At 38.7% G+C, this 23,368-nt stretch overlaps 1 protein-coding gene across 21 annotated transcripts in view; it reads left to right on the forward strand.

The window, feature by feature from the left end:
• The window catches only part of DLG2 (discs large MAGUK scaffold protein 2), a 984,895-nt gene that overhangs the window by 436,946 nt on the left and 524,581 nt on the right, over positions 1-23,368 (forward strand). For all 21 annotated transcript variants that reach the window (XM_063148780.1, XM_063148803.1, XM_063148779.1 and 18 more), the window contains one exon: positions 22,148-22,309. In XM_063148780.1, coding sequence (XP_063004850.1) covers positions 22,148-22,309 — 162 coding nt within the window. The remainder of the gene's footprint in view (positions 1-22,147; positions 22,310-23,368) is intronic.

The following is a 23,368-nucleotide window of genomic DNA, read 5'->3' on the forward strand; positions in this document are numbered from 1 at the left end:
ACAGGAAGTAGTTGAATATCTTCCCAGCCTCCTTCATTCAAGAAAGCCATAGGGATTGAGTGCACTCTCAGCAAATTTGCAGATGACACCAAGCTGAGTGGTGCTGTTAATACTCCTGAAGGATGGGATGACGTCCAGAGGGACCAGGACAAGCTCTAGAAGTGGCCCATGGAAATCTCATGAGATTTAACAAGATCAGGTGCAAGCAACCCTGGTTATCAGCCCAGGCTGGGGAATGAAGAATTCAGCACAGCCCCACGTGAAGGACTGGGGGTGCTGGTGTTTGAGAGGTGGGACATGAGCCAGCCATGGGCACTCACAGCCCAGAAAGCCAATCCTGTCGTGGGCTGCATCCAAGGCAGCATGGCCAGCTGGACCAGGGAGGAGATTCTGCCCCTCTGCTCCACTCTGGTGAGACCCCACCTGGAGTGCTGTGTCCAGCTCTGGGGTCCCCAGCACAGGAAGGACTTGGACATGTTGGACTAAGTCCAAAGGCCTTCACCAAGCTGATTAGAGGGACGGAGCACCTCTCAACTATGAGGAAGGACCAAGAGAGTTGGGTTTGTTCAACCTGGAAAAGAGAGGCTTTGCATCCTTCCAGTACCTGAAGGAAGCCTGCAAGAAAGCGGGAGAGGGACTTTGTACAAAAGCATGTAGTGACAGGACAAGGGAGAATGGATTCAAGCTAAGAGAGAGTACATTTAGAGTATATACAAGGAGGAAGTTCTTTGCTGTGAGGGTGGCAAGGCACTTGGATAGGTTGCTAAGAGAGGTTATGGAGGCTCCATCCTTGCAGGTGTTTTAGGCTGGGCTGGATGGGGTTCTGAGCAATCTGGGCAGGTGGTGAGTGTTCCTGCCCATGGCAGAAAAGTTGGAGCTAGATGATCTTTGGAGTCCCTTCCAACCCAGACCAATCTATGATTCTATAACTCTGTGATTGGAGAAATAGTTTTCCTCATGTGAGGGACAAATCTGTTGTGCTAAGGGTGTACTGGCTTTTTTGTCCATCACCAATATCTTAGGAGTTTAAGCTGTTTTCTCATTGTACTGGATCTGAATCAAGAAAGATTTCAGAGATAAAGGCTGAGTAGTTGAGGTGCATGTCTGTAGAGAGCAATGTTGAATATCTGGGACATGTGTCCAGAGTTTTCACCAGCCGAATCCAGGTTGTACCCAGGTAGGGGTTTTACTACACATTTCTGAAGATTAGTGCTTTTAGGGCCCTGCCAGCTGCATTTCTCAAGCATCATTACTGAAAAGGCAAAAAAAGGTACTTAAAGTATCTCTGTGCCACATTTTACCTCTTCAGTGCACCAAGTCCAGTAGCTGTATTTCTTCTTTGACCATTTTTCTGGGTAAAAGTCTGAAGAAATGAAAGTCCTTCCCCTGATGTGAGTAGATTTTAGGTAATTTCAAAAGTGCTGGGTTTTCTTTTAATTTGAAAGAGGATCAGTTCACCTCCATCAGTGCATCATTATAAAAATGAGGTCCTGGGTTTACTAATGACCATAGGCTGAGTTAAAATGATCAGATTTGCCAGAGTTTAGAAAACTAGAACAAGTAAGAGCAAGTAAGGAGCTTAGGAGCAAGTAGCATTTTCTTGCAACTGGCAGTGCAAATGCAAGTATGTGTTTCTAGATATTGTATCTATGCTGAGCAGTAAAAGTTTTGTTTTTCAAATACAGTCTGTCTTAGATCTGTGTCACTATTCCCCTTTCTTTTAAAATACAATTTCTTTGAGACAAGAGCATTTTATAAGAACGTACTCATTTTAATTACCTTTTCCCTTGGGGCATGATTACATTCTTTTTTGTACTGTAGTTTCTTATTGTTATTTATTTAATTCTCCTAACATTTTTAATTTGCTACTATATTTTCAGTTTAACAGTTAGCATTCTAATGTTTCAATATTGTAAAACATGCTTCAGGATAATTTCTTTTCAACCTTTATTCAGTGAAAAACTAATTTTCCTCATTCATTCCATTCTGAACTGCTGAGTGACATCTGGAGAATTTCTAACTAAGCAGTGAGAACTGTATGTTAAATCTAAAGAAGAAATTTAAGAATTAAGAAAAAGTATTAGTTTCAGGGAAAAAAGAAACTTCATTCTCTGAAAATTTTCAATTCACATTTCGAAGACGATGTAACAATAATAAAAGGGACAATTATTTGTTTTTTAATTGTAAAAGACTTAAATTTATGAAGTGACAGTATAGGCACATGACTACAGCTCAGATTCCCACTTTCAGAAAACTGGGCGTTTCTTTGGATTTTTGTTTGTTTGTTTTTTGTTTTTACTAGCACCTGCCTTGCAGGTGAACACCACATAGGATGCCATATGTTTATTTTTTCTCATAAAAGAGGCTGATACAACTGACCTCTAAAATGAAGTCCTTTTAGCTGGATTAGTGAAAAGACTACAGAAAACATTTAAAAATATTTGAATGTCTATCTATTTATCTATGTAATTAATTAATTTTGAATTTATTAATAATAAGCTGAATCCCTTAGCCATGCTTTCAGCTACAGCAAATTTCATAGGAGCTGACAGAACTGGGTTCACCCTGCAGGAACTGCTGGTCTGAGGCTCAGTGGTTGGAGCTACAATAGTTCATAGCAATTTCATCAAATTCACAACCAAAGGCTGTCATCTACTGTTGTCTCAGAATTGTATTTCTAAACATTAATGGTGTTACAGTGATTCAAAACCCATGTTGTTACTGACAATTTGGGAAAGAAAATACCAGGTCTTGTTGAGGTTCTTCAAGTAGCCTTGAGAAGAGGCTGCTACTGTGCAGATTATAAAATGAAGTTATTTCCACATGTTTTCCAGAATGGCTTTTACATCCAGTAAAATATAAAGAGGCTTGGTAGCAGTGTAATTCTTCTTGTACCTTGCAGAATTTTCTGTGAGAAACAAAGAATAAAAAAAATTTTGTTCTTTACTTTGCAGGAAGTGTGTTAGAAAACTTTCACAGAGAGAAAAGCTTCAATTTTATTTGTTTCATACTTGACTTCATTCCTATTTGCATTAAGACTGTTAAACCTGCCTTTGTCACCATAAAGGGTTGCTAAGCTGGGTGAAAATGACACATTTCCCCCCAGTTAGAAAAGTCCTTACACAGCTAGTATGGTATGTAACAGCCTCTGTGTAAATGTGAATCGGGCTAAAGTTAATGCAAGTTTTGTTATCACTGTCTTTCTTCCTCTTTTCTTTCCACATGCATTTAAGTTAAGATAAATAGGTTTCACTTTACTTCAGACAAATAACATCCAGAAAATAAATTTATTTTTTGAAAACTCATCAAACAATCCTTCCTTCACACATTTATATACAGCCAAAAGTCTCTTTTTTTTTTCCCCCCACAGTTGTTTTGATACTATTTTTAAAGACCAATCTTGTGAATGTTGAGCAACACAACTTTTCATCTGAAGCCCCGTGGCTGCCTTTTGGAAACCTCTGCTTCCCATGTATACACATGTAAGATTTCTGCTAACATCCCAGTGGTGTGCTTGACTGCCAGATTCAGTCTTAGGTTTTCAGATCTTGAAACAGCTGGTAGATGTTTGTGCTTTCAGGGCAGCAGCAAAACTTGTGGCCTGCGGGTGCAAGAGCATCGCCCCAAGGACAAAAGTAGCTGCTTGAAATGCTCAGTGAGATCCCTTGCTGCATGCACCACCTCCAAGGAAAACTTCCTTTTCCTCATACTCAGCACGTCTTAGCAATCCCATCTGACTGAAAAATGTCCATTGACCCTCCCCACTTCTCTTTTTTTTTTTCCAATTCCACAGGTCCGTGTGGTTCTAAAATGTTGCAGCACATGAAATAGAAGTCAATTTTTGTGGCCCACCTCTTGGCACACAAAACTCCTTTAAAACGAGGAAAATTATGTACAAAAAGTTGTGCTGCTTATTTCTCTAAGTTTTCTTTTACCTGGTGATTTTTTAATAATGAAGCTAGAGTTTCTGTTGCCCATATCAAAATATTAGGTATTACCATGAAAAATATGTAATTGTGGTCTTGCATTGTTTTTTTAGGCTTTAAGTACAGTTTCTTAGAGACCTTTTCCTACAATTTTATTTTAAGTAAACTGCAACCTACCCATGTTCCCTTTGCTAGTAATGTCCTTGTTCTCATTCCAAATTACAGTGTAGTGCCCATGATTATATCCCCAGGAAGACTCGTGTCAAATGCAAGTGTAAATAGAACTTGAAAAAAAGGAGATGCATTGATTGGAACTTAAAACACCAGCTTCACTTTGTGTGCAGATGGTGATGGATTTTTCTTTTTAATATCCGTTTGCCAGTTCCCTGTTGGATAAATCACAGAGTTGTGTAGTGGGTGGACTTAGGTTTGCAGGCAAAGATGCTCTTCTGTTGTATTTACTGGTGTAGACTGGCTTAAAATTTCAATAACTTTTCATTGTAGTAGCTTCTTTTTGTTTTATTGATTTCTTGTACCTCCTTAAAAAGAGCCTGACTACATTCCTGTTTTTAACCACTTGGTTCTGGATCCTTTGCATGGCATTAGGGTTTTGACTGCTAGAGGCCTTATTTCTCTCCTCCCATGAGCTTGAGTGGAGAATTTTCTGTGAATAAGCTTTAATGTATGATTTGGAGACTTAGTTTCATATCCTTGCATTGCTATAGATTTTTTTGGATAATAACAATTGCAGTAACTTGAAATGTAAAGCTAACCTAGTAGTGCCTGGGATATGGCTGTAGGCATTTAATGGCACTTTCTGGGGGCTGCAGCTTTGGTCTTTTAATTTGCTGAGCATTAGCAAGATTTTTTCAGCCTACAGGAGATACTGGAAAATAGCTTGTTATCCAGAGATAATGAGGAGAACTGAAGGATGTTAGAGAACAATGAGGTCTCATAGTAGTCTTATTTTGTTTCCTCTAAAAGCTTTAGTTTTAAATGGAAGGGTTCAGGTTTTTTTCGTGTTTTGAAATTTGCTTAGCTTAAGGGATAAATAAAGTTAAAATATAGAAAACAGAACAATAAAATAAAGTAATGGAAAACAACTGCTCCATAATGTTCCTACGTTTGCAAATATGATTGGTCTTTATGAGAACCTGAGGAGGAAAGTGTGTAAATACTGTTGATTAGTCCAGACTGACCCCTAAGAAATACCAGTTTTTCCTCTACTGGAAAACATAAACAGAAGACCCACAATTATTGCATGTTTATAGAAATAATATCTCTTAAAAAAAGCATTTAATTTGGTGAGGCTGGTTCTCCTGCCAAACAATTTGCTTACCATAAGAAGGATGTTTATCCTATTGCTGCTGTTAATAGTTAGAAATCTGTCAACCCCATTCATGTATTGGTGTACTGAAAAAGTACCCTTGCAACAGAAATATGCACTGGGATTATAGGTGTGGATTTAAACCTGTCATGGATATAAAGTAAAAAATAAGTAGATCCTGTTTATGTTATTTTATTTAATTTAAAGAAATTTGGTTACAAAATCATCACTTTGTGCTGTTAATTTGCAATGTCACTACCAGACTGATAAGGGAACTTTCAATGCGAAGTGAAATATTTTTCTGTATGAATAAAGTTAGTGCATTTAGTCATTATGATCCCACTCAGCTAATAGGCGTCTTTTGAATAAACCACATGTTCTGTGCTTTAAGTTCTGTAATAACAGCATTTTTCTTCATTATAGAGAACACTTCAAGTGTCTTTGAAACCATTTTTGCTATGGCAGTGTAGTCTTCCCTCTGCCTAAGAAATTATCAACTATCAAGAAAGACAGAAATATTACATCTGACCTTCTCAGTGACTTTTAATTTCATTTTCAGTAAGATAAATATAGTAATATTCTTTTAAAGCCTTTTCTGTGCTGTTTAATACTGATGTCCATACAGGTGTCAGTCTCAGTGCAAGCTGAGACTGACAATTTTATTAAAATTTTAAAATATTTTTCATATATATTTGTGTGCATGTGCACCCTAACAAGAGTTCTATTGCAAACCTTTTCTGTATGTCAGAGCCCTATTATTTCTGTGAAGAGAGAGAGACTCTTACTCCTCTGGATTTGGCAACATTATGCACACTGATGATGGAGCTCTCTGACCATGTGTTTCTATCAATGGTATTTTTTCATATTATCTCCCCACCTCATACTTATGGCAAAAGCATTTTCAGTATTGCTAATTTAATTTCCTTTTGATCCTGTCTCAACATAGATTGATGTCATATTTCAATTCTACAACCCCTGGCTTTCCTCTTGCTCTGCTATTATATATGCTGGTATTCCCAAGAGCTGCAAATTCCTCCATCTACTCACCAAATCATACATTGTTTATGAAGGATCATGTAGAAGAAAAAGTACTTGAGTGTGATTTTTTCTTTTTTTTCCATTTTTGAACTCTCCTTGGCCATTTATGTGTTTGTGAACTTCGTGTATTATTTTGCTGTCTGGTCTTCAACCCCAGCTCTCCCGGTAGTCTGTACCGCTGATGCAGAACTTAAAAATGGTCAAACCTCACTCCCTGTTTTGTCTGGGCTATGGGAGAGGAGTCTCCCTTTCCCCCTCCCTGTCTAGGTCTGCTTCTCCCTGGTGATCTTTGCATCTCTTAGAGACATTTCAGGTGCTGCTGCAGGGCTGGAGCAGGGCTGAAAGCAGCATAACTCATCTGTGGGGGTTGTTGAAAGGGCTGGGAGCACAGGAAACCTCCCTCCATTAGCAGTGATCACTCAATAAAAGCAGGCTGATGGCAAACAGGAATACTGAATCCCCCAGCGCTGTCTGGGGATTTTTTAACAAACCCTAAGAAATGAAGAACATAATTTCCGCAGGAGCAGAAAGTTCAGCCTTCGGTGGCTTCTGCATATCCGCAGGAAAAGATCTGCCATCAATATTCAGCTTGCCACTTCTGTTATTAGGTGTCAGCTAAAACAGCCATTTATAAGGGAGAGGGAATGGGATTCACTGCATATTTTATGTTACTGAAATTAATGGGCTCTATGATGGCTTTGCAAAGCATCCCGCACAAAGGAATGAGTGCAAACCCTTGGCTATTAAGCCTGTGCATCTCACCTTAGACTTGTCAAATTTTGTGAAGCACATTTCACTGCAAGTGTTAAGGCAAAAGAGAAAGAGTGATTCTTAAGATTTTAATGTGTGTGCAGAATTTCTCCACTTAATGAATTGCAGGTGGCTTAACTAACTTAGAAATAATTTAGCCTCTCTTAGAAGTTCTTTTGAAACTTGGAAATATAAGTGATTGCATAAGATATCAGACAGAGTTTCAATAAACCCTGCAATAAGCAATTGCTAGAATGTCTATGAATTCCCTCAACCCCAAGGGAAACGTGAGTTTTAACATCATCTCTGAACTCCTTGTTTTTATTTTGTTTTGCTTTATTTACAATTTTCTCCTTGAGACTTAAATTTCAGATTAGGAATGTCTAAAGATAGAAAAAATGTAATTTCCTAGACTGTATGCCTAAATATTTGCCTGCTTTTTTCAGTTATACTAAAGCTCTAATAAATTACATTGTTATCCCTCCTTGAACTGCAGGTCTAATGAATAGTATTCATCTCTCTTTTAAGCCTTCTTTTTCTATCATTTTAATATACAGTAGTCTAAAATAAGTCCTTTACAGGGATTTTAGGTGAAAATATTTATAAAGCAAGCTCTTTTTTGAGGACAGGAAGAAAACAGAAAATCAAATTTATGTAAATATATATATAATGTTGGCTGCTTATGTGATTTTATGTAACTCTAAGGTAGTTAAAATTACCAGATAAAGTCTTTTTCCTTTTGGAAATTATTCATAGAAATATCCCCATCTCCATTAACTGTCTTCAAAATATTTAAAATCATAATTGCAACCAAATTAATGTATTTCAAATCCTCATTTGAATTTTGTTTTGAATTGTGTGTATCTTAATATTTTAAAAACTGGCACTCCAGTTAAAGTAAAGCAATTGAATGACATGTTGAATTCCCGTAGTTTGTTTTTTCAAGGAAATTCTTCTTTTAATTAATTTTGAAATCAGCTTAATCAGTTATTGAAATAGTAGTATTTAATGTGGAGCCCCTGTGGGTAGTGGTATAAATAAATGCAGATATTAGCATTTATTCCACTTGGGATATTTTTTGGTTTTTTATCCTTTTCATGCTCTTTTGGGACTTTTCTGCATACACTTTCTTTCTGATAACAAATAATATATATTCCCCATCCTACTAATGAGAACCAAATACTGATTTCTGATATATCCTAGTAAAAAGCAACAGATATACAAAAATAAACAAGTATATGACAGAAATGTCAGCTATAGTCACTTTAGGAATTCATATTTTGAAGGAAATGGCTACCCTTTTTTCTTTGGTATATATTTAAATAAATTCAAAGAAGAAACATGGCAATGGCACCATTTACAATTTCAGATTTATGGCATACAGAAAAGAGGCTCCAGTTTTTTGTGTAGAACTGCAAATATGTGCCATTTATAGTCTGTTCCAAGTCAGTGTTTTTTATATAGATGTACTACTGAAAATCTGAAGCATTCTGAAGCTGGCACAAGGAACAGAATGGGTCCAGAATACCTGAGTAGCCACTTATGCATATAAGGCTACTAGTATAGCTGAAGCACAGGTGCTCAAATTATTTTATCAGGCAGGTCAACTCTGAGAGCATGCAGGGAGTTGTCAGAAGGAGGATGCAAGGGTGTTGGGAAATGCAAACATCTGACCTCTTTCCAGGTGAGAGCCAAACACTTGTGAATGAGCTACAGTGATGTGAGAAAATTAGTGAGGTGGGAGGGACTCGAGAATTGCTGATTTTCGTGTGATTAGCATAATAACTGAAACACTTGGAAATTTTGGTACAATGATAGAATAAGCTTCACTTTGAAAACATTGGCTCCAACAAAGTACTTCCGAAGCTTTAAGAATAGACTTTGTCCTGTTAACATAATGTATTTCACAGATTCTTTTCCATCAAGTTTAAGACATAAATTTTTGCAGAATTGCTTTGTTATTACAGTATAATAAGGAACGAAGGAAACATTTTCACAGTGGTGCCATTACAGTTACTAGTCAGAAAGGTCAAGAAGACAAAGTATTTAGACCCTATACTCCTAGCTCTTTCACTATTCTAATAGTGGTTTTTTACAAAAGAGGACAGTCAGTTCAAAGGTGAGATATCATCCTGCATTTGTTCAGAGAGCTAATGTGCATCTTATAACTTTAGTTAATCACTTGCAAAAGAAAGGCTTAAAAACATTTTCTGCTGAAACATGTGAGCATTACTTGGGTAACTAGAAAAGCTAATAAGGACATAATTTAATAAGCTAATAAAGCTGAAAAATATGTCTGAGAACATGGATCTATAGGGCCAAAATATAACTGGCAATTGGATTCTGCTTTCTAGACTACAGATGCAATCATAGAATGGCTTGTATTGAAAGGGATCATCGTGATTATTATTATGTTGAAGAAATTTGTAAATATATTTTCGTATCCAAAAAAAGTTTGCAAAATAATCATAGAATGCTGAAATTATAGAATCATAGAATGATTGGGTTGGAAGTGACATTGAAGATCATCTTGTTCCAATCCCCCTGCCATGGGCAGAGACATCTTGCACTAGACCAGGGTACTCGGAGCCCTGTCCAATTTGGCTTTGAGCACTTCCAAAGACAGGACATCCACAGCTTCTCTGGGCAACTCTCAACCTTCACAGATCAGAATTTCTTCCCAGGATGTAATCTAAATGTCTAATCTAGTTACATGTTCACAAGTTGTGGCAATTCCCACACAGGCAGTTTTCACTTCGGTTTAGTCAGGTAGCGTTTAGGACAAAATCACTACACCAAAAACTAAACACGCACCTCCCAGGGGACAGCACACATCCACTGTTGAGCTCAAAGCCTGACAGCCAGAGGAGCTTTTGAGTGAGGTTTGCCAGTGCCAGTATCTCAGCTTTTGTGTAGTTCAAGTTCCGTTCAGGGGCAGCCCACCGCTTCCAGAGCAGCAGCGATGAGATGAATCACTCAAAATGGTGCATTTTCCTTGCTGTGGATAGGCATTCACACAATTGTGATTAATGTTGCCAGAACTTTGCTCATGCAGGGATGTTTTATAAATAGTAAAATGTGTTTTTCCCACTCTACATGATAGTTTATGTGAATAATGTTTTATATATATAGCGCTGACTTTTAGATCTGTGATCCAACTGCAACAAAGGTCAACAACAAGTGAAAGTCATGCTTGCTTTCTCGTTGTCAAGATAAAAATGAACTGTAGCTCTCAGTTAGGTTCCCAGGAAGCTTTTCTCTTCCTCAGCAGAAAATCACAGCTCCAGACTCAACAAATTCTTTTCCTTGTTGGTATTATCAGCAGAGTAGCAGAGGATTGACAGAAAATGCAGAGTAACTTGTCTTTTCTCATAGAGGTGGTTTATGTAAAGAAAATGATGCAATTTTTACAGGAAAACTTCTGTTTTGGGGAGTTTAGATTGTTACTTCATCAGAAAACAAACAGCAATATCAGTCATTGGTGATCCATTTAGAACTCAGCCAAGCACTAAAAAAGATGGAAAATGAATAATATCTTTAAATAGGCTGTATTTCCAGATGGATGTTGCAGATTTGGCCCACTGCACATATAAAGTTCTGGAAAATATTTATTTATATAGTCAATCAATCCATTTGTTGGATCAGGACTTTAAAAACCCTCTCTGCCTAATAATAAAACTGCTGTGTCTAGACCAAGCTATTTGCTTGGGATTGTCTGAGCTTTGTTTTGGGTATCATTTTAAGATAATGTCTTTCATTTCAAAGTTAAGAGTGCCTCATGATTGCCTTATGATCTGGGCTGAATCTAATTTTAACCTGGTTGGGTTTTACTTTGTCCTGATTTTCTAATAATTAAGAACACAGAAAATTTACCATGACATTGTTATTCAACTGACAGTCATTTATCCAGCCTTTCTGAAAGCCAGTTGTTAGGACCAAAAGAATTTAGATGTTATTTTCTTTATGTTATTTTATACCAGAAATTTACTTTTTTTCAGCTGAAAACATAAAGAAGTTTAAAAAAAGTTGTTACATTATCTAGACTTTTTCAAATAGGAATTTTTATTCAGCACAGGAGGGATTTAACCTTTTAATTAAGCTAGCATTATCACTAAGAGGGATGGCTTTGAACATTGATAAGGTCAGACTGCCAGAAATTTTTTTATTTCCTGAGATAACATTACTAATTTCTAAAGTATTCAGCCTTCTCCTTTGCCTTCCCCTGCTCTTTGCAACTGCAAACCCACCAAAAACAATCAAGAAAGTTGCAAAATACTGTAGAATTTAGCACAAAGGTAGACACATAGACACAATGTTGACATGCAACAGTTGTATCCAACAGAAAAGTCAGGTGATAACTTTTGAAAGCAATGAAGTTTGAGGTTCTCCAGGTTAAGACATGTAGAATTTTGATTTTCATGGACTGGTAGTACATTTCCATCTAAATCATTGTCTGATGCCCAGAGAGTCCTCTATGCCAGATATAAATTTGTACTTTTATAGCATTTTTCAGCTCTAAAGAACGTTTTAGACATTACTAACCCTGCCAAATATACACCATAACATGACACAAAACAAGTGTCTGATCACTTTCTGCAACTACCATAAAGGAGGTTGCAGTGAGGTGTGGGTCAGTCTCTTCTCCCCAGTAACAAGTGACAAGACTGGAGGAAACAGCCTCAAGCTGCTCCAGGAGAGGCTTAGATCAGATACTAGGAAAAAATTCTTCACAGAAAGGGTGGTCACACACTGGAAAAAGGCTACCAAGTGAAGGGGTGGAATTGCCATCCCTGGGAGTGTTCAAAGGCATGTGAATGTGACAGCTGGGGATATGGTTTAGGGGTAGACTTGGCAGTTCTGGGTTCGTGGTTGGGCTTCCTAATCATACAGGTCTTTCACAACCTTAATGATTCTATGACTGAGGCATGTACTCTGGTCTGTGTTCGCAGACACTAAGAGCCTGTTAGCTTCTTTAAAATATGCATGCTTAAATCACGTAAAAATGAAAAGTATGTCTATTCTTTCAATATGAATATGGAAGGAGATCCCTAAATAACAATAGCCACAACAGAGAATCGCTGTCTTCATCCATCAGGGAAAGTGCTGGTTGGTTCCCACACTTCAGCTCTAATGTGAAAAATGCTTCCATATCCAAGTAAGACAAAGGCAAATTGTAGATGCCGAGGTCTAAAAGCAGTTCTACAAATAGGGGAAATCTGTGCACATATCCATTGCTTTCCTGCAGTTTTGCTTTTCTACCTGGAGTCCTATTCTCCATGACCCACTCACTGCTTTGGTTCAGGCTCAGCCTTATGGGACTTGAAAAATAAAGGAAGCTTTCTTGGCACTTCAGAAAATGCAGGTGTCAGTTATTTTTAAATGGAATAAATAAAGGTGATGATAGGATGTTCCCTCATAATTTCAGGTAAAGTATGGCCCATGGAGTGGTAAATTGATCAGAGGAAGTAAACCCAAGCAATTTTCCCATTACATTGAGCTCAGTGTACCTGCAGGCTGTGCAGTTTAATGGGGAACTCTCTTCCTGCCCAGCCCCTGACCTGGTGGAGTTTTATCCAGATGTGTCACCATCAGATCGTTGAGCTGAAGGAGCTTCCCCTGGAACCACAAACTCCCTAGATCAGGAACTAGGTTCCTGTGGAGAGATGAAATATGAAAATACGGGTTTTTGCAGTAGCCTCAGTAAAGCAAATATTCCCTTGTTAATGCAGTATCTTGATGTTTCTCTGTGTACTGATTTCTGTATACAATGACAGCTATTTTGCCTGCTTGTGCAGTAACCAGGGCTTATTAAAGTATCTGAAAATGTAGATTATTTTATCACAATTATGCTGTATTGAAACGCTGTGGAAGGATTAAGATGCAAAAGCCCATAGCTGTTTTTTCAGTAAGTGCCCTGCTATTGAAATGTTTAACTCAACCCTTATAAGTGTCAAGCACATGCAAATGCACCTGACACAGATGTTTTTTGCTGGCTTATTGAACATCTAGTTAAAATGGACCAAATCCATCTTTTTGTTGGTAAAAATTCATAGCTTTTCAAAGAGGGAACTGATAAGAATATTTGAGACTAGTAATAACTTGTTCAGCTCCAATATAAATTGCTTTGTAGAAAAAGAATTTTTTCTTCAGAGCTAATGGTCTAGGTTCATCAGGGTGACAACAGTGAGATTGTCAAGTTTATGTACATAAAGTATTTGTATTTTTATTTAAGAAGATAGCTTTCCACAAATACTGAAAAATACTTATCTCTGTACCTTCTTCACACTAGAAGAAGCAGGAATGCTATTAAAATTTATGAGATATTTTTGTGTGTGTATACTTTGTGTTCAAAGAACTGTTAAAGGATGGCAGGGTGATAAAGTTAACCACTAAGATTTAGGAAATGCAAGAATTGAGATGCTCTAAGCAATTTTATTGCAGGTCCTCTGTGGCCATATATTGTAATGTAGTATTACAATATGCATCAACTCTATTACATTTTTAATTACACAGTTACTTTTGTTTTCATGGGCTTTGTGCTTCTTTCAGTACGTGGACTGCTACTTCATATGGCATTTTACATTCAACATATGTCTTCATCCATTATTTAATGCAAGCAGTTCCAGCTGCTCCATTATTAATTTTTTCATTGATTTTCCTGTTATACTGAGGGGGCCTTATGGAAGTACCTGAAAGGAGGGTGTCAAGAGAAGGGAGCCAGGCTCTGCTCACTAGTGCCTAGCAATGGGACAAGAGGCAACAGGCAGAAATGAGGAAAAACTTCTTTAGTGTGCAGGTGACTGAGGGCACAGGATGCCATGGTATTTCTGCTGTACAAAGCCCAGCCCTCACTGATTTCAGCTAAAGCTGCTGATGCTCAGCACTTCTGCAAAAACTGGCCATCTGTGACTTGCAGGGCATTTTAAAGTGAGGAATGTCTCAGTTCTACAGCTGTGGAAAGTTATGTCTTGTGAAAAGCCTAGCAATGAGTGAGAGTTCTGTGGTAAAAGCAAGAATAGAAGCAGTTATCCACCATGGCATTCACCTGTCTTAGCTTGAGAGCATCCTTTTGCTTCATAGAGCCTTTCAGCAGAATCCCCTTGTTTCTGTGAAAATGATACTGGAATCCTACAGACACATAATTCCTGTGTGAAGCCAGGGAAGGTTTCAGCTGCAACACACAAATGGCCTGCTGTGTCACGTGCTGCTGGACTAAATTAAAATATATATCTTTGGTACAGAAAACACAAGAGGGGGAAGCTTTTAGTTCTGTGGTTTTTTATTGTTTCTCTTTTATCCTTTGTTTCAGGCAATGCTAATACATTATTTATTTATTGCAGTCCATGATTACTTTGTACTCTTCTGATGTAAACCTCGGGTGTCAGTTTTGCCAGGCTGCTTTCCCACTGCAGGCTTATTGGCAGGGAAACTGAGACATGGCAACTCACAGCATTTCCCAGCTCTGCCTCTCCAAATGCTCAGCTGTAACCTCAGCACAGTCCCCTCCCATGGCAGAAGCTGCTCTTTGGGGTAGGCAAGGGGTGGAAAAGGAGAATTTGTGAGGCTCAGTGCCTCTGTGCTGGGGAACTGCAGCAGCAGAATTGGAGAATCAATGGGGATGTAGATCTAGGGCTGCACGGGAAAACAAAGGAACTGCAGAGGCAGGAAGGCTCCTACAGCAACCTGGGGAACATGGACATACCAGAAAAAAAATGCTTTGAGTGGAATAGTTGAAGACTATAAAAAGGAGTGCGAAAGTGATGTTATTGCAGGATAGAGAAGTGGCTACTGCCTGATGCTGATAAATGGTACAGTTTCACCCACATCTTTCCTTTGCTCCCCTTAGATAAACAATCAGTATTAGCTGGATTTTCTTTTTTTCTTGTTACTGGTTTTTGTACTCTGCAGCCACGTTCACCATTTAATCCAAGCAAAGCCACCCTCTTAGGATGTCTTTTTGTATATTGGCACTTCAAGTTAAAAATCTATTTTAAATTATTGGATAGCAAGTAGCAGCCTCCAGAGGGCTAAACTGATGCTGTTAACAGGTCCAAAATGTGATGCAGCATATGGAGCTGAATACCTCATGGTACAGATTTGCATGCAGGCGGTTTTAATTAGGATTTAGAATTCCTGGAGGAATGCAGCATTCTGGGCTAGTCTCAATCTTGTCGATACATAGTGGTTTTGTTCATTCCAAAGCTCACAAAAACTGATAGATTCCTACTTGCTTGTAGTTTTTTGATACTTTTGTGAACTGTTTGAACTTTTTCCATCTGCCAGCTTGATGTATGATCACTGCTTCTTTATGTATGCTTACTATGAAAGGTTGCTGTCTTTTTTTAAAAAATAATTTATATCAAGTCAGTTCAAAATAATAATAGTTTGAAGTTTTATGACATTGCATAAATACTTATTTTTCCCCCTGCAACATATCATAGTTCAAAGTGAGATTATGCTTTAACTCGATGGTTACTGTGCCATCTTGTGAGGAAAAGGTGCAACTACCTCCTGCTGATCAAATGAAGAGGTACTTAGCTAATGCCCATCTCACTTCTTTTTCATCATGAAAAATAAAATCTTTTAGGGTTTAAAAAAAAAGATTGAGAATGCTGCAAAACATATTTGTTCCACTGCATTATACTTGCCTTTTTTTTTTTTTTTTTTTAAGCTAAGCATATACTCCCTGCTATGGGCAAAAACCTGGTGCTTTCAATAAACTGAGATAAGAAATTATAGGTGTTTTTCTTCCTCTTAAAAGAAAAAGAAAATTAACTTCTGGTTGTACCAAATGGAAAATACATGCAAATTCTCAGTATTGAGCACTGATAATGTTCTTTCTGTGAACTAATTTGGCTCTTAGAGGGAACCTTTTGTCTTCTAAAATTCACTATGTGTTTCTCAGAGATAGCACACTGTAAATTAGCCAAAGTACTGCTAGCTATTACACTGAGACAGACAAAAACCTAAGTCCTGACTTTAGAAAGACTGTTTTACCCTGGAACATTTATGAGGAAAAAACGAGACCAAAACATTATAAAGAAATTACAATGGCATCAGCAAACCTGCAACTTTATGTTTAAATAATAATAGTTATCATTGCTATTAAAGTCAGTGTAAGTGTACTAAATCTTGTACTAAAAGAGCAGACTGGAAAAATCCCCTAAATTCTACTACTGCTTAATGAACTGATTCTCTCAGTGACCTTGAACAAGTTGCTGCATTTCTGTGCCTAATTTTACCCACCTTTAGATGATGTGCATCAACAGGATGTTATTAGTCTTGACTGCCACTTGTAAAGCTCTTGGGCTTCTTGGATGGAAGGTATTGCTGTGATATAGTGAAAAGCTTGGTGGAAATGTACTTGATAAGCAAAAGAGCAAGTCATTCACAATAAGTATAATTATTCAATGATTTAAGCTTCCTAATCTACTTCCACAATCTTGGCAAGCAAATTGTGATTTCTTCCATTTTATATAATGAGAGGAGTATTTTTTTCTCTTTTTACTCTATAGATTGATTGCAAATATTCAGAATTCAAGCTGTGTTGCTCATTTGCAATCAGTTGGATGAGTAATATTATTTCTGCTCATGATTGGATGAATGCCCAATGATTTGTGTGTACAAATTGTAAAGTTTGTTTTCCAAAGATGCTCGTTGGTATGACATTGAAATTTGCTGCCTTTGGAGAGCAGTAACAGTAAAATTCAACATACTGAAGACCAAAGAAAATACTAAGCACCAAAGTAGGACAAGGTGACATTAACATTTTTTTGGTGGGATTTTGCTGATTCCTCATTTGTCTAAATGGACCAAGTCCATTATGTTTTGTTGTTGTTGTTGGCTGCTAGTACTGAGAAAAAATCCCAGAATTCTAGAGTGGTTTGAGTTGGAAGACGCCTTATTGATTATCTACCTCCAACTCCCCTGTTGTGGGCAGGGATACTTTCCACTAGACCAGGTTGCTCAGAGCCCCATCCAACCTGGCCTTGAACACCTCCAGGGATGGAGCATCCAAAACCTCTCTCAGAAAATCCAGTGTGTTGAATCCTGGACCTATTCTCATGCAGAAGGTGGGTGATGCTTGCCCTGTTCAAAGGTAGCTCCCATGTCCAGGTTCCAGCAGATGACCAACAATGGGGGTAACCTACGTGGGAGGTGCAAAGCAGCTCAGGTGCTGGTTTGAGAGAAAAGGCAAGTGAGAAAGAATTAAGAAGAAGGTAGTACTGGGACCCAGTTACATACCTTGCCTATTTCCAGATTGCAGTGGGACAACTGGATCTGTAGGAGGTCATTGTTTCACGTGGGAAATTTTCTGCAGAAATTCCTTTCCCTGTGGTCTCGCTGTTGAATGGGTTATATGAAGAATCACAGCTTGTAAGGCGCAGAAGTCTGGCCCCTCATTAGAAGGACTGTAAAACAGAAATTGTATTCAAGACTTGAAATGCTGATATGTAACAGCTAAAACTGGTAGTATTGCTATTGTTTCCCAAGATGAAACATAATATACTGGCCACTGGCTTTGAAGAGTGATTGGGAGTGGGATTCACTCATGAATGGGTTATTATGTAATAGTATGTGGTGATATTTCCATTATTAACATCTATAAGCTGTATCTGCTATGAAGGTTTGGCTGAGTGAAAAGCAATGTCGCCTTTTTGCTTATCTGTCTCTTGACGTTCAGGGTGTTTTCTAGTTGGTCAGGAATCTCTGTAGATCAGGATTCACTGGCTGCTCATTTCATAGGGTATTGTAGAGTCTGTGACCCCTCTGACATGTTTAGCTCCCTCATTTTTCAGTCCTCTTGTTGCAAGCAGCAGGAATGTGTGATGTATTGGAGTGTGGCCCAGCCAAAGAGCTGTGTAGAGAACCAGGGACATGTGCTTTTGAATGGCAACTCCAGCTGGGCCACATTCAGCAGCTTAGGTCAATTTGACCTGATAGGAATTGAAATGTTCTATTTGCATTTTCTGCAAACTGGTGGAAACAACAAAAAAGAAAAAATAAACAACAAACTTCTGTAAAAATACCAATTCCCTTTGGCCCAAAATTGAATGACAAATTCTAAGCTATCTTGATTCACTGTCAATTTGTCAAAGGTAGGTCATAAGAACATCTGTATTTCCATGCCAGTGCAGTTCTCTGGCTATTGTAAATTGAGAACTGCCTTTGTTGAAATTTAAGGTTTTTGACCATTACCTCCTGCTGGATTCATGTAGTCAAGTTCTGTCCAGCTGACAAGAGATCTCCTTGGCAGCCTTGGAAATGCTCCTTTAGACAGTATGATGTGAGGAGCAGTGATGCTGCAATAACCTCACACTGCAGAGAGAATGGTCTCTTATAAAAAGGCCACGTTCATATTAAAAATTCACAGCGGCGCACTCCACACCCCCATTATAGGTAATTACAGAGGATTTTAAATATCTGGTGCTAGTTGGCAGTGTACAATACCCTGTCAGAAGCAGGCACTGATTTGTAATTTAATTATCATAAGACATCCACCTGTTCTTTTGTCAAATGAAGAGTAACATTTCCGTGCAATGATGCTTTTCCCTCCAGAAATTTGAATTAGTCCTTAGAGAAAGGTTTCTAGGGAATGGGTTTTTTTCAAGGACATTTGCAGGACCCCATCAGTCCAGGATGATGGAGATGAATGAGGCATTTCTGCTAGAGTGTCTTAATTCTGATTTGGTATTTTCAGCCTTACCACTGGATTTTTGCTGTGTCAAGCTGTTTTGGTTCACAGCTGAAAGCATTTCAATGAAGAGATGCTGTAGGAGGAATGATGTATGAAAATCAATGAGTTTGGTGCTAAGAACATGAGGCAAACCCATAGAAGGACTGACCCAGAAATGCTCTAGGCTTATATTTTGTGAAGGAGGAGTGACTGGGCTTGGGATAGGAGGGAGACTAAGACAAATAGAGTGGAAATATGTTCTGTAAACTTTTCAGTTGATGACACGCGAACATGGATATTACTGAAGCTATCCTTGGCATTTTTTGGGTAAATAGATCAATTCAAATTATAAAGCAAGTCTATCACTGGAGATCCACACAAGTGTTCTTCTCTTTGGGAGCACGGAGCTCAGGGTGAATCAATTTCCTCTGGGCTTTGGCTCCTGTTTATGCAACAGCTGCACTGCAGTGCAGTGATGGGGAAAGGACTTAGTGATGGTCAGAGATGTTCTCTCTGTAAGGCCACATCACACTGCTTCCAGATCATTTTTGCAGGGTAAAACTGCAGAAATGATCTGGAAAGAGTATATATATATACACACACACATATACATGTGTGCGTGAATGTATGTATATATAATAATATATTAATTATATAGAGTCAAAGTAATAATAGATAAAGAAATATAAAAACAGAGAATAAATCATAGAATCATAAAATGGTTTGGGTTAGAAGGGACCTTAAAGATTCAACCCCCTGCAAGGGTAGGGATGGCATATGGCATCCACTAAATGAAATTGCTTAGGGCCCCATCCAACCTAGGCTCGAACATCCGTTACAAGGATGGGGCATCTACGAACTCCCTGTGGAGTTTCACCCTATTCTAATGCTTCATCTGCTTCATCACACTGAGGAAGAATTTCTTCCTAATACGTAATCTAAACCTCTTCCAGTTTAAAACCATTTCCCCTTATCCTGTCACTACATGCCTACATAAAAAATCCCTCCCCCTCCATTATATAAGTATCCTTAAAGTACTGAAAGGTCTCACCCTGAGACCTTCTCTTCTCTTCTCTAGGCTGAACAACCAGGCTCTTTCAGCCTGTCTTTCATAGGAGAGGTGCTCGATCCCTCTGATCCTATTCGTAACCCCCTCTGATCCTATTCATAACCCTCTTCTGGATCTGCTGTAACAGGTACAGAGGAGGGAATGTCTTTCTTGTGCTGAGGACCCCAGAGCTGGATGCAGTGCTTCAGGTGGGGTGCCACAAGATCAGAGTGCAGGGGGAGAATCATTTCCCTCGACCTGCTGGCCACTCTTCTTTCATGCAGCCCAGGATGAGGCTAGCTTTCTGGGCTGGGCATTCACTGTTTGCTTATGTCCAGCTTACCATCCACAAGAATCTCCAAGTCCTGTTTTGCAGTGTAGCTCTCAGTCCTTACAGTGGGAGGGACTCCACTCCTCCCACATCCACCCAGAAGATCAGGAACTTGGAAAAAGTGGGAAGCCTGTGTATATATATGTATATAGATTTTTGTTTCTGCAACATGTCAGCAGGACCAGGACAATGATTTTCCCCTTGTAGTCACCAATGGTGAGGCCACACTGCAACTCCTGAGCTCAGTTTTGGGCCCTTCATTACGAGAAAGACACTGAGGAGCTGGAGTGTGTCCAGAGAAGGGCAGTGGTGCTGGGGAAGGGTCTGGAGCACAAGTCTGATGAGGAGTGGCTGGGGAAGTGGGGGTGTTTAGCCTGGAGAAAAGGAGGCTCAGGAGGGACCTTCTCACTCTCTACAACTGTGTGAAAGGAGGCTGCAGTGAGGTGGGAGTTGGTCTCTTTGCCAAATAACTGATAGGTTGAGAGGGAACTACCTCATGTTATGCCAGGAGAGATTTAAATTAGACATTAGGAAAAATTTCGATACTGAAATGGCTTTCAAACATTGGAACATTCTGCCTGGGAAGGGGTTGACTCACCATCCCTGGAGGTATTTCAAAGTTGTGTACATGTGGCACTTGGGGACATAGTTTAGTGGTGGACTTGGCAGTGCTGGGCTGGATGGTTGGACTCACTGATTTTAAGAATCCTTTCCAACCTGAATGGTTCTGTGTTCTATGATAGAGCTTCTTATGGCTTCTGTCATTGCTGTCTTTTCTCCTTAAGATGATGTCCACTGGACATTTCCATTTTCCCCATTCCTGAGATAACTCAGGTATTCTGCTCCTATTTCTCCTAATTACATTTTAGCAAATGACTCACTTAAAAGAGGATGTCTTGGAAGAGTTGTCTTTTTAGAAAGAGTACTCACTCGATTAAAAAAATAATTGATTGCTTGTGGCTTAAATAACCTGTGTGCCAAGCCTTAAATGTGACATTGGCTGGAGTACTATGTATTAGACTGATGGCTTCTTGCCCAAATAATATTTGGCTGGTGCCAGTCATTTCATATATTCATTAGTTATGTTATCTGAAAAGTGAATATGTGAAGGGCTGCAGGCATATTCCAGAAAAGAAGAAGAGAATAAATCATGTCACATGTGTATTCTGAAAATAATTGGCAACTGCTGAAACATTTCCATATATAAGATTGAAGGCAGGAATACACTGGGGTGGTTTCCTTAGGAGGAATGAGTAAATGAAATAACACTTCATAGTTGAGTGGTCAAAGTGAAGTGGATGAGCAGCAGAGAGGTCTGCTGCATGGAGAGGTCTGCTTTGGGATGTTCTTGTACCTGGCCTTCAGACTTATTTTTCTTATATGGCCATACAAATAAATCTTAGGCTTTTATCCAATAGCCCCCTCCGCAGGACACAACTGAGGGGATGGCACCTTTTTACACAGCATTCTGGCTGGAGAACAGATCAGATAATTTAATTAAATTTTAAGGATTATATTCCTTGTTATTACAAGCTTCATTTGAGATCTCAGACAAGCCCCTCCTGTGGCCTCTCCATGGAAAAGAAGGGAATAGCATAGAACTTTACTGCAGGGAAATCATCTGTGGGACTGTGCCTCTGTGGAGGTGTGTGTGTGCTCTCCAGCATCAGAGTACACACTGCCAGGTGGAAAATAACTCCAGTATTTTGCAGAGAAGGGCTATAGAACTCTACTTCCTACTACACAGGGATATGAAACATGATCTGACACTACAGCTTAGCTGATTGACATCTCTTTTTCTTCATTATCAGTGTGTCATCTCAAGTGTCTATTTGATGGTGAAAGTCTTGTGTATCAGTGACATATACCACAGCTCTCTCTTTGATACAATGGTAAAAAAGAATGACTCATTTTCTCCAGAACACACTAGGAAATCCGATGATTATTGTCTGCTGTATCATAATTTTTTTGTTATTCCACAATTATATTAAAATATTGGAAATACCTCCTAAAAGCTTATTTGTTCGTTCTTGATGTTTTCTTCTCCTAGAAATATCGTTATCAAGATGAGGATGCTCCACATGACCATACTTTGCCTCGTTTAACCCACGAAGTGAGAGGCCCAGAGCTTGTTCATGTGTCAGAGAAGAACTTGTCTCAAATAGAGAATGTCCATGGATACGTCTTACAGTCGCACATTTCTCCTTTGAAGGTAGGATCCATACAGCTCATGCCTTTAATCCTCAAATACGAGAAAATGCATACCATGAAATGCCTGAGAAACTTATTTTGTTGTACAGACAAGCTGCTTTCTGAAATCTATCATTGCAGATTGATTTTCTTGTGATGGGTCTTTAAGGTTTTCTGTAATGGAACAGGTGATAGTTTAGTTGACAGAGCACTGTGTAGAGATGTGAGCTTTCTGCTTTGAGTGAGGCTTTTGCTCGAGTAAAAAGAATTCCTGGCAAATTAGCCTGTTCTTCTGTACATTGTGAAAGGAATAATGCAGGTTCTCAGCCTCAATATCACGGTGATTTTGAAATGGCAGACTTCCCTTCCTGATGATCCTTGTTCAGAATTTTTTAAAGAAATACTGTAAACGTAACTAGGTTTTTTCATCTCTCAGAAAGCTATATCAAATTCACAAGTTACATCTGAAAGGGAGCTCATTTGCCTCTATTCATATCCTTGCTGCTCAAGTACTTGCAGTTTTCTGTGGGTTTTGATGCAATTCAGAGTGCTGTAGCGATAGCTTTCTGTTAACTAAGGCAACTATTTATAAAATATAGAAGCTTTAGCTGTATGTAGGTCTGGTGTCCTCTGATATATCTTGTTGGGCAAAAATGTTTCTTTTTCTGATGAACCCATATAATCGCCAAAAAGGAATCCTGAAAATTTACATTTGTTTTTATAAGAATGCAGTGGTTGGAAAATATTCCTAGAGCTTCTCTGGTGGAAGGAGCATAGATGCAGTGATTAGCATGATGGGTTTTCTATTTTAGTTTCTACTAAGACTGGGTAGGGGAGAAAAAAGAATAATATTCCTTACTAGAGGCGGTGATGTTCTGGGTAATAGTTTTATTCCAGCAATTATCTAAGCAGCAAACAAGGCAGATGGGCTTTGCTCCCTCTGGTGCTTAAAGCCTATGAAATGGACACTGCTAGCCTAGCACAGTGTTTACAGTGTGGTTACAAGTCAAAGGAAGTGTTTATTATTAAAGATTGATGTAAGTATAGCTGGTGTTCATTGAGCCTTTGTGCAATAGCCATG

Source organism: Melospiza melodia, chromosome 2 (genome assembly GCF_035770615.1).
Source record: "Melospiza melodia melodia isolate bMelMel2 chromosome 2, bMelMel2.pri, whole genome shotgun sequence".
Taxonomy (NCBI): domain Eukaryota; kingdom Metazoa; phylum Chordata; class Aves; order Passeriformes; family Passerellidae; genus Melospiza; species Melospiza melodia.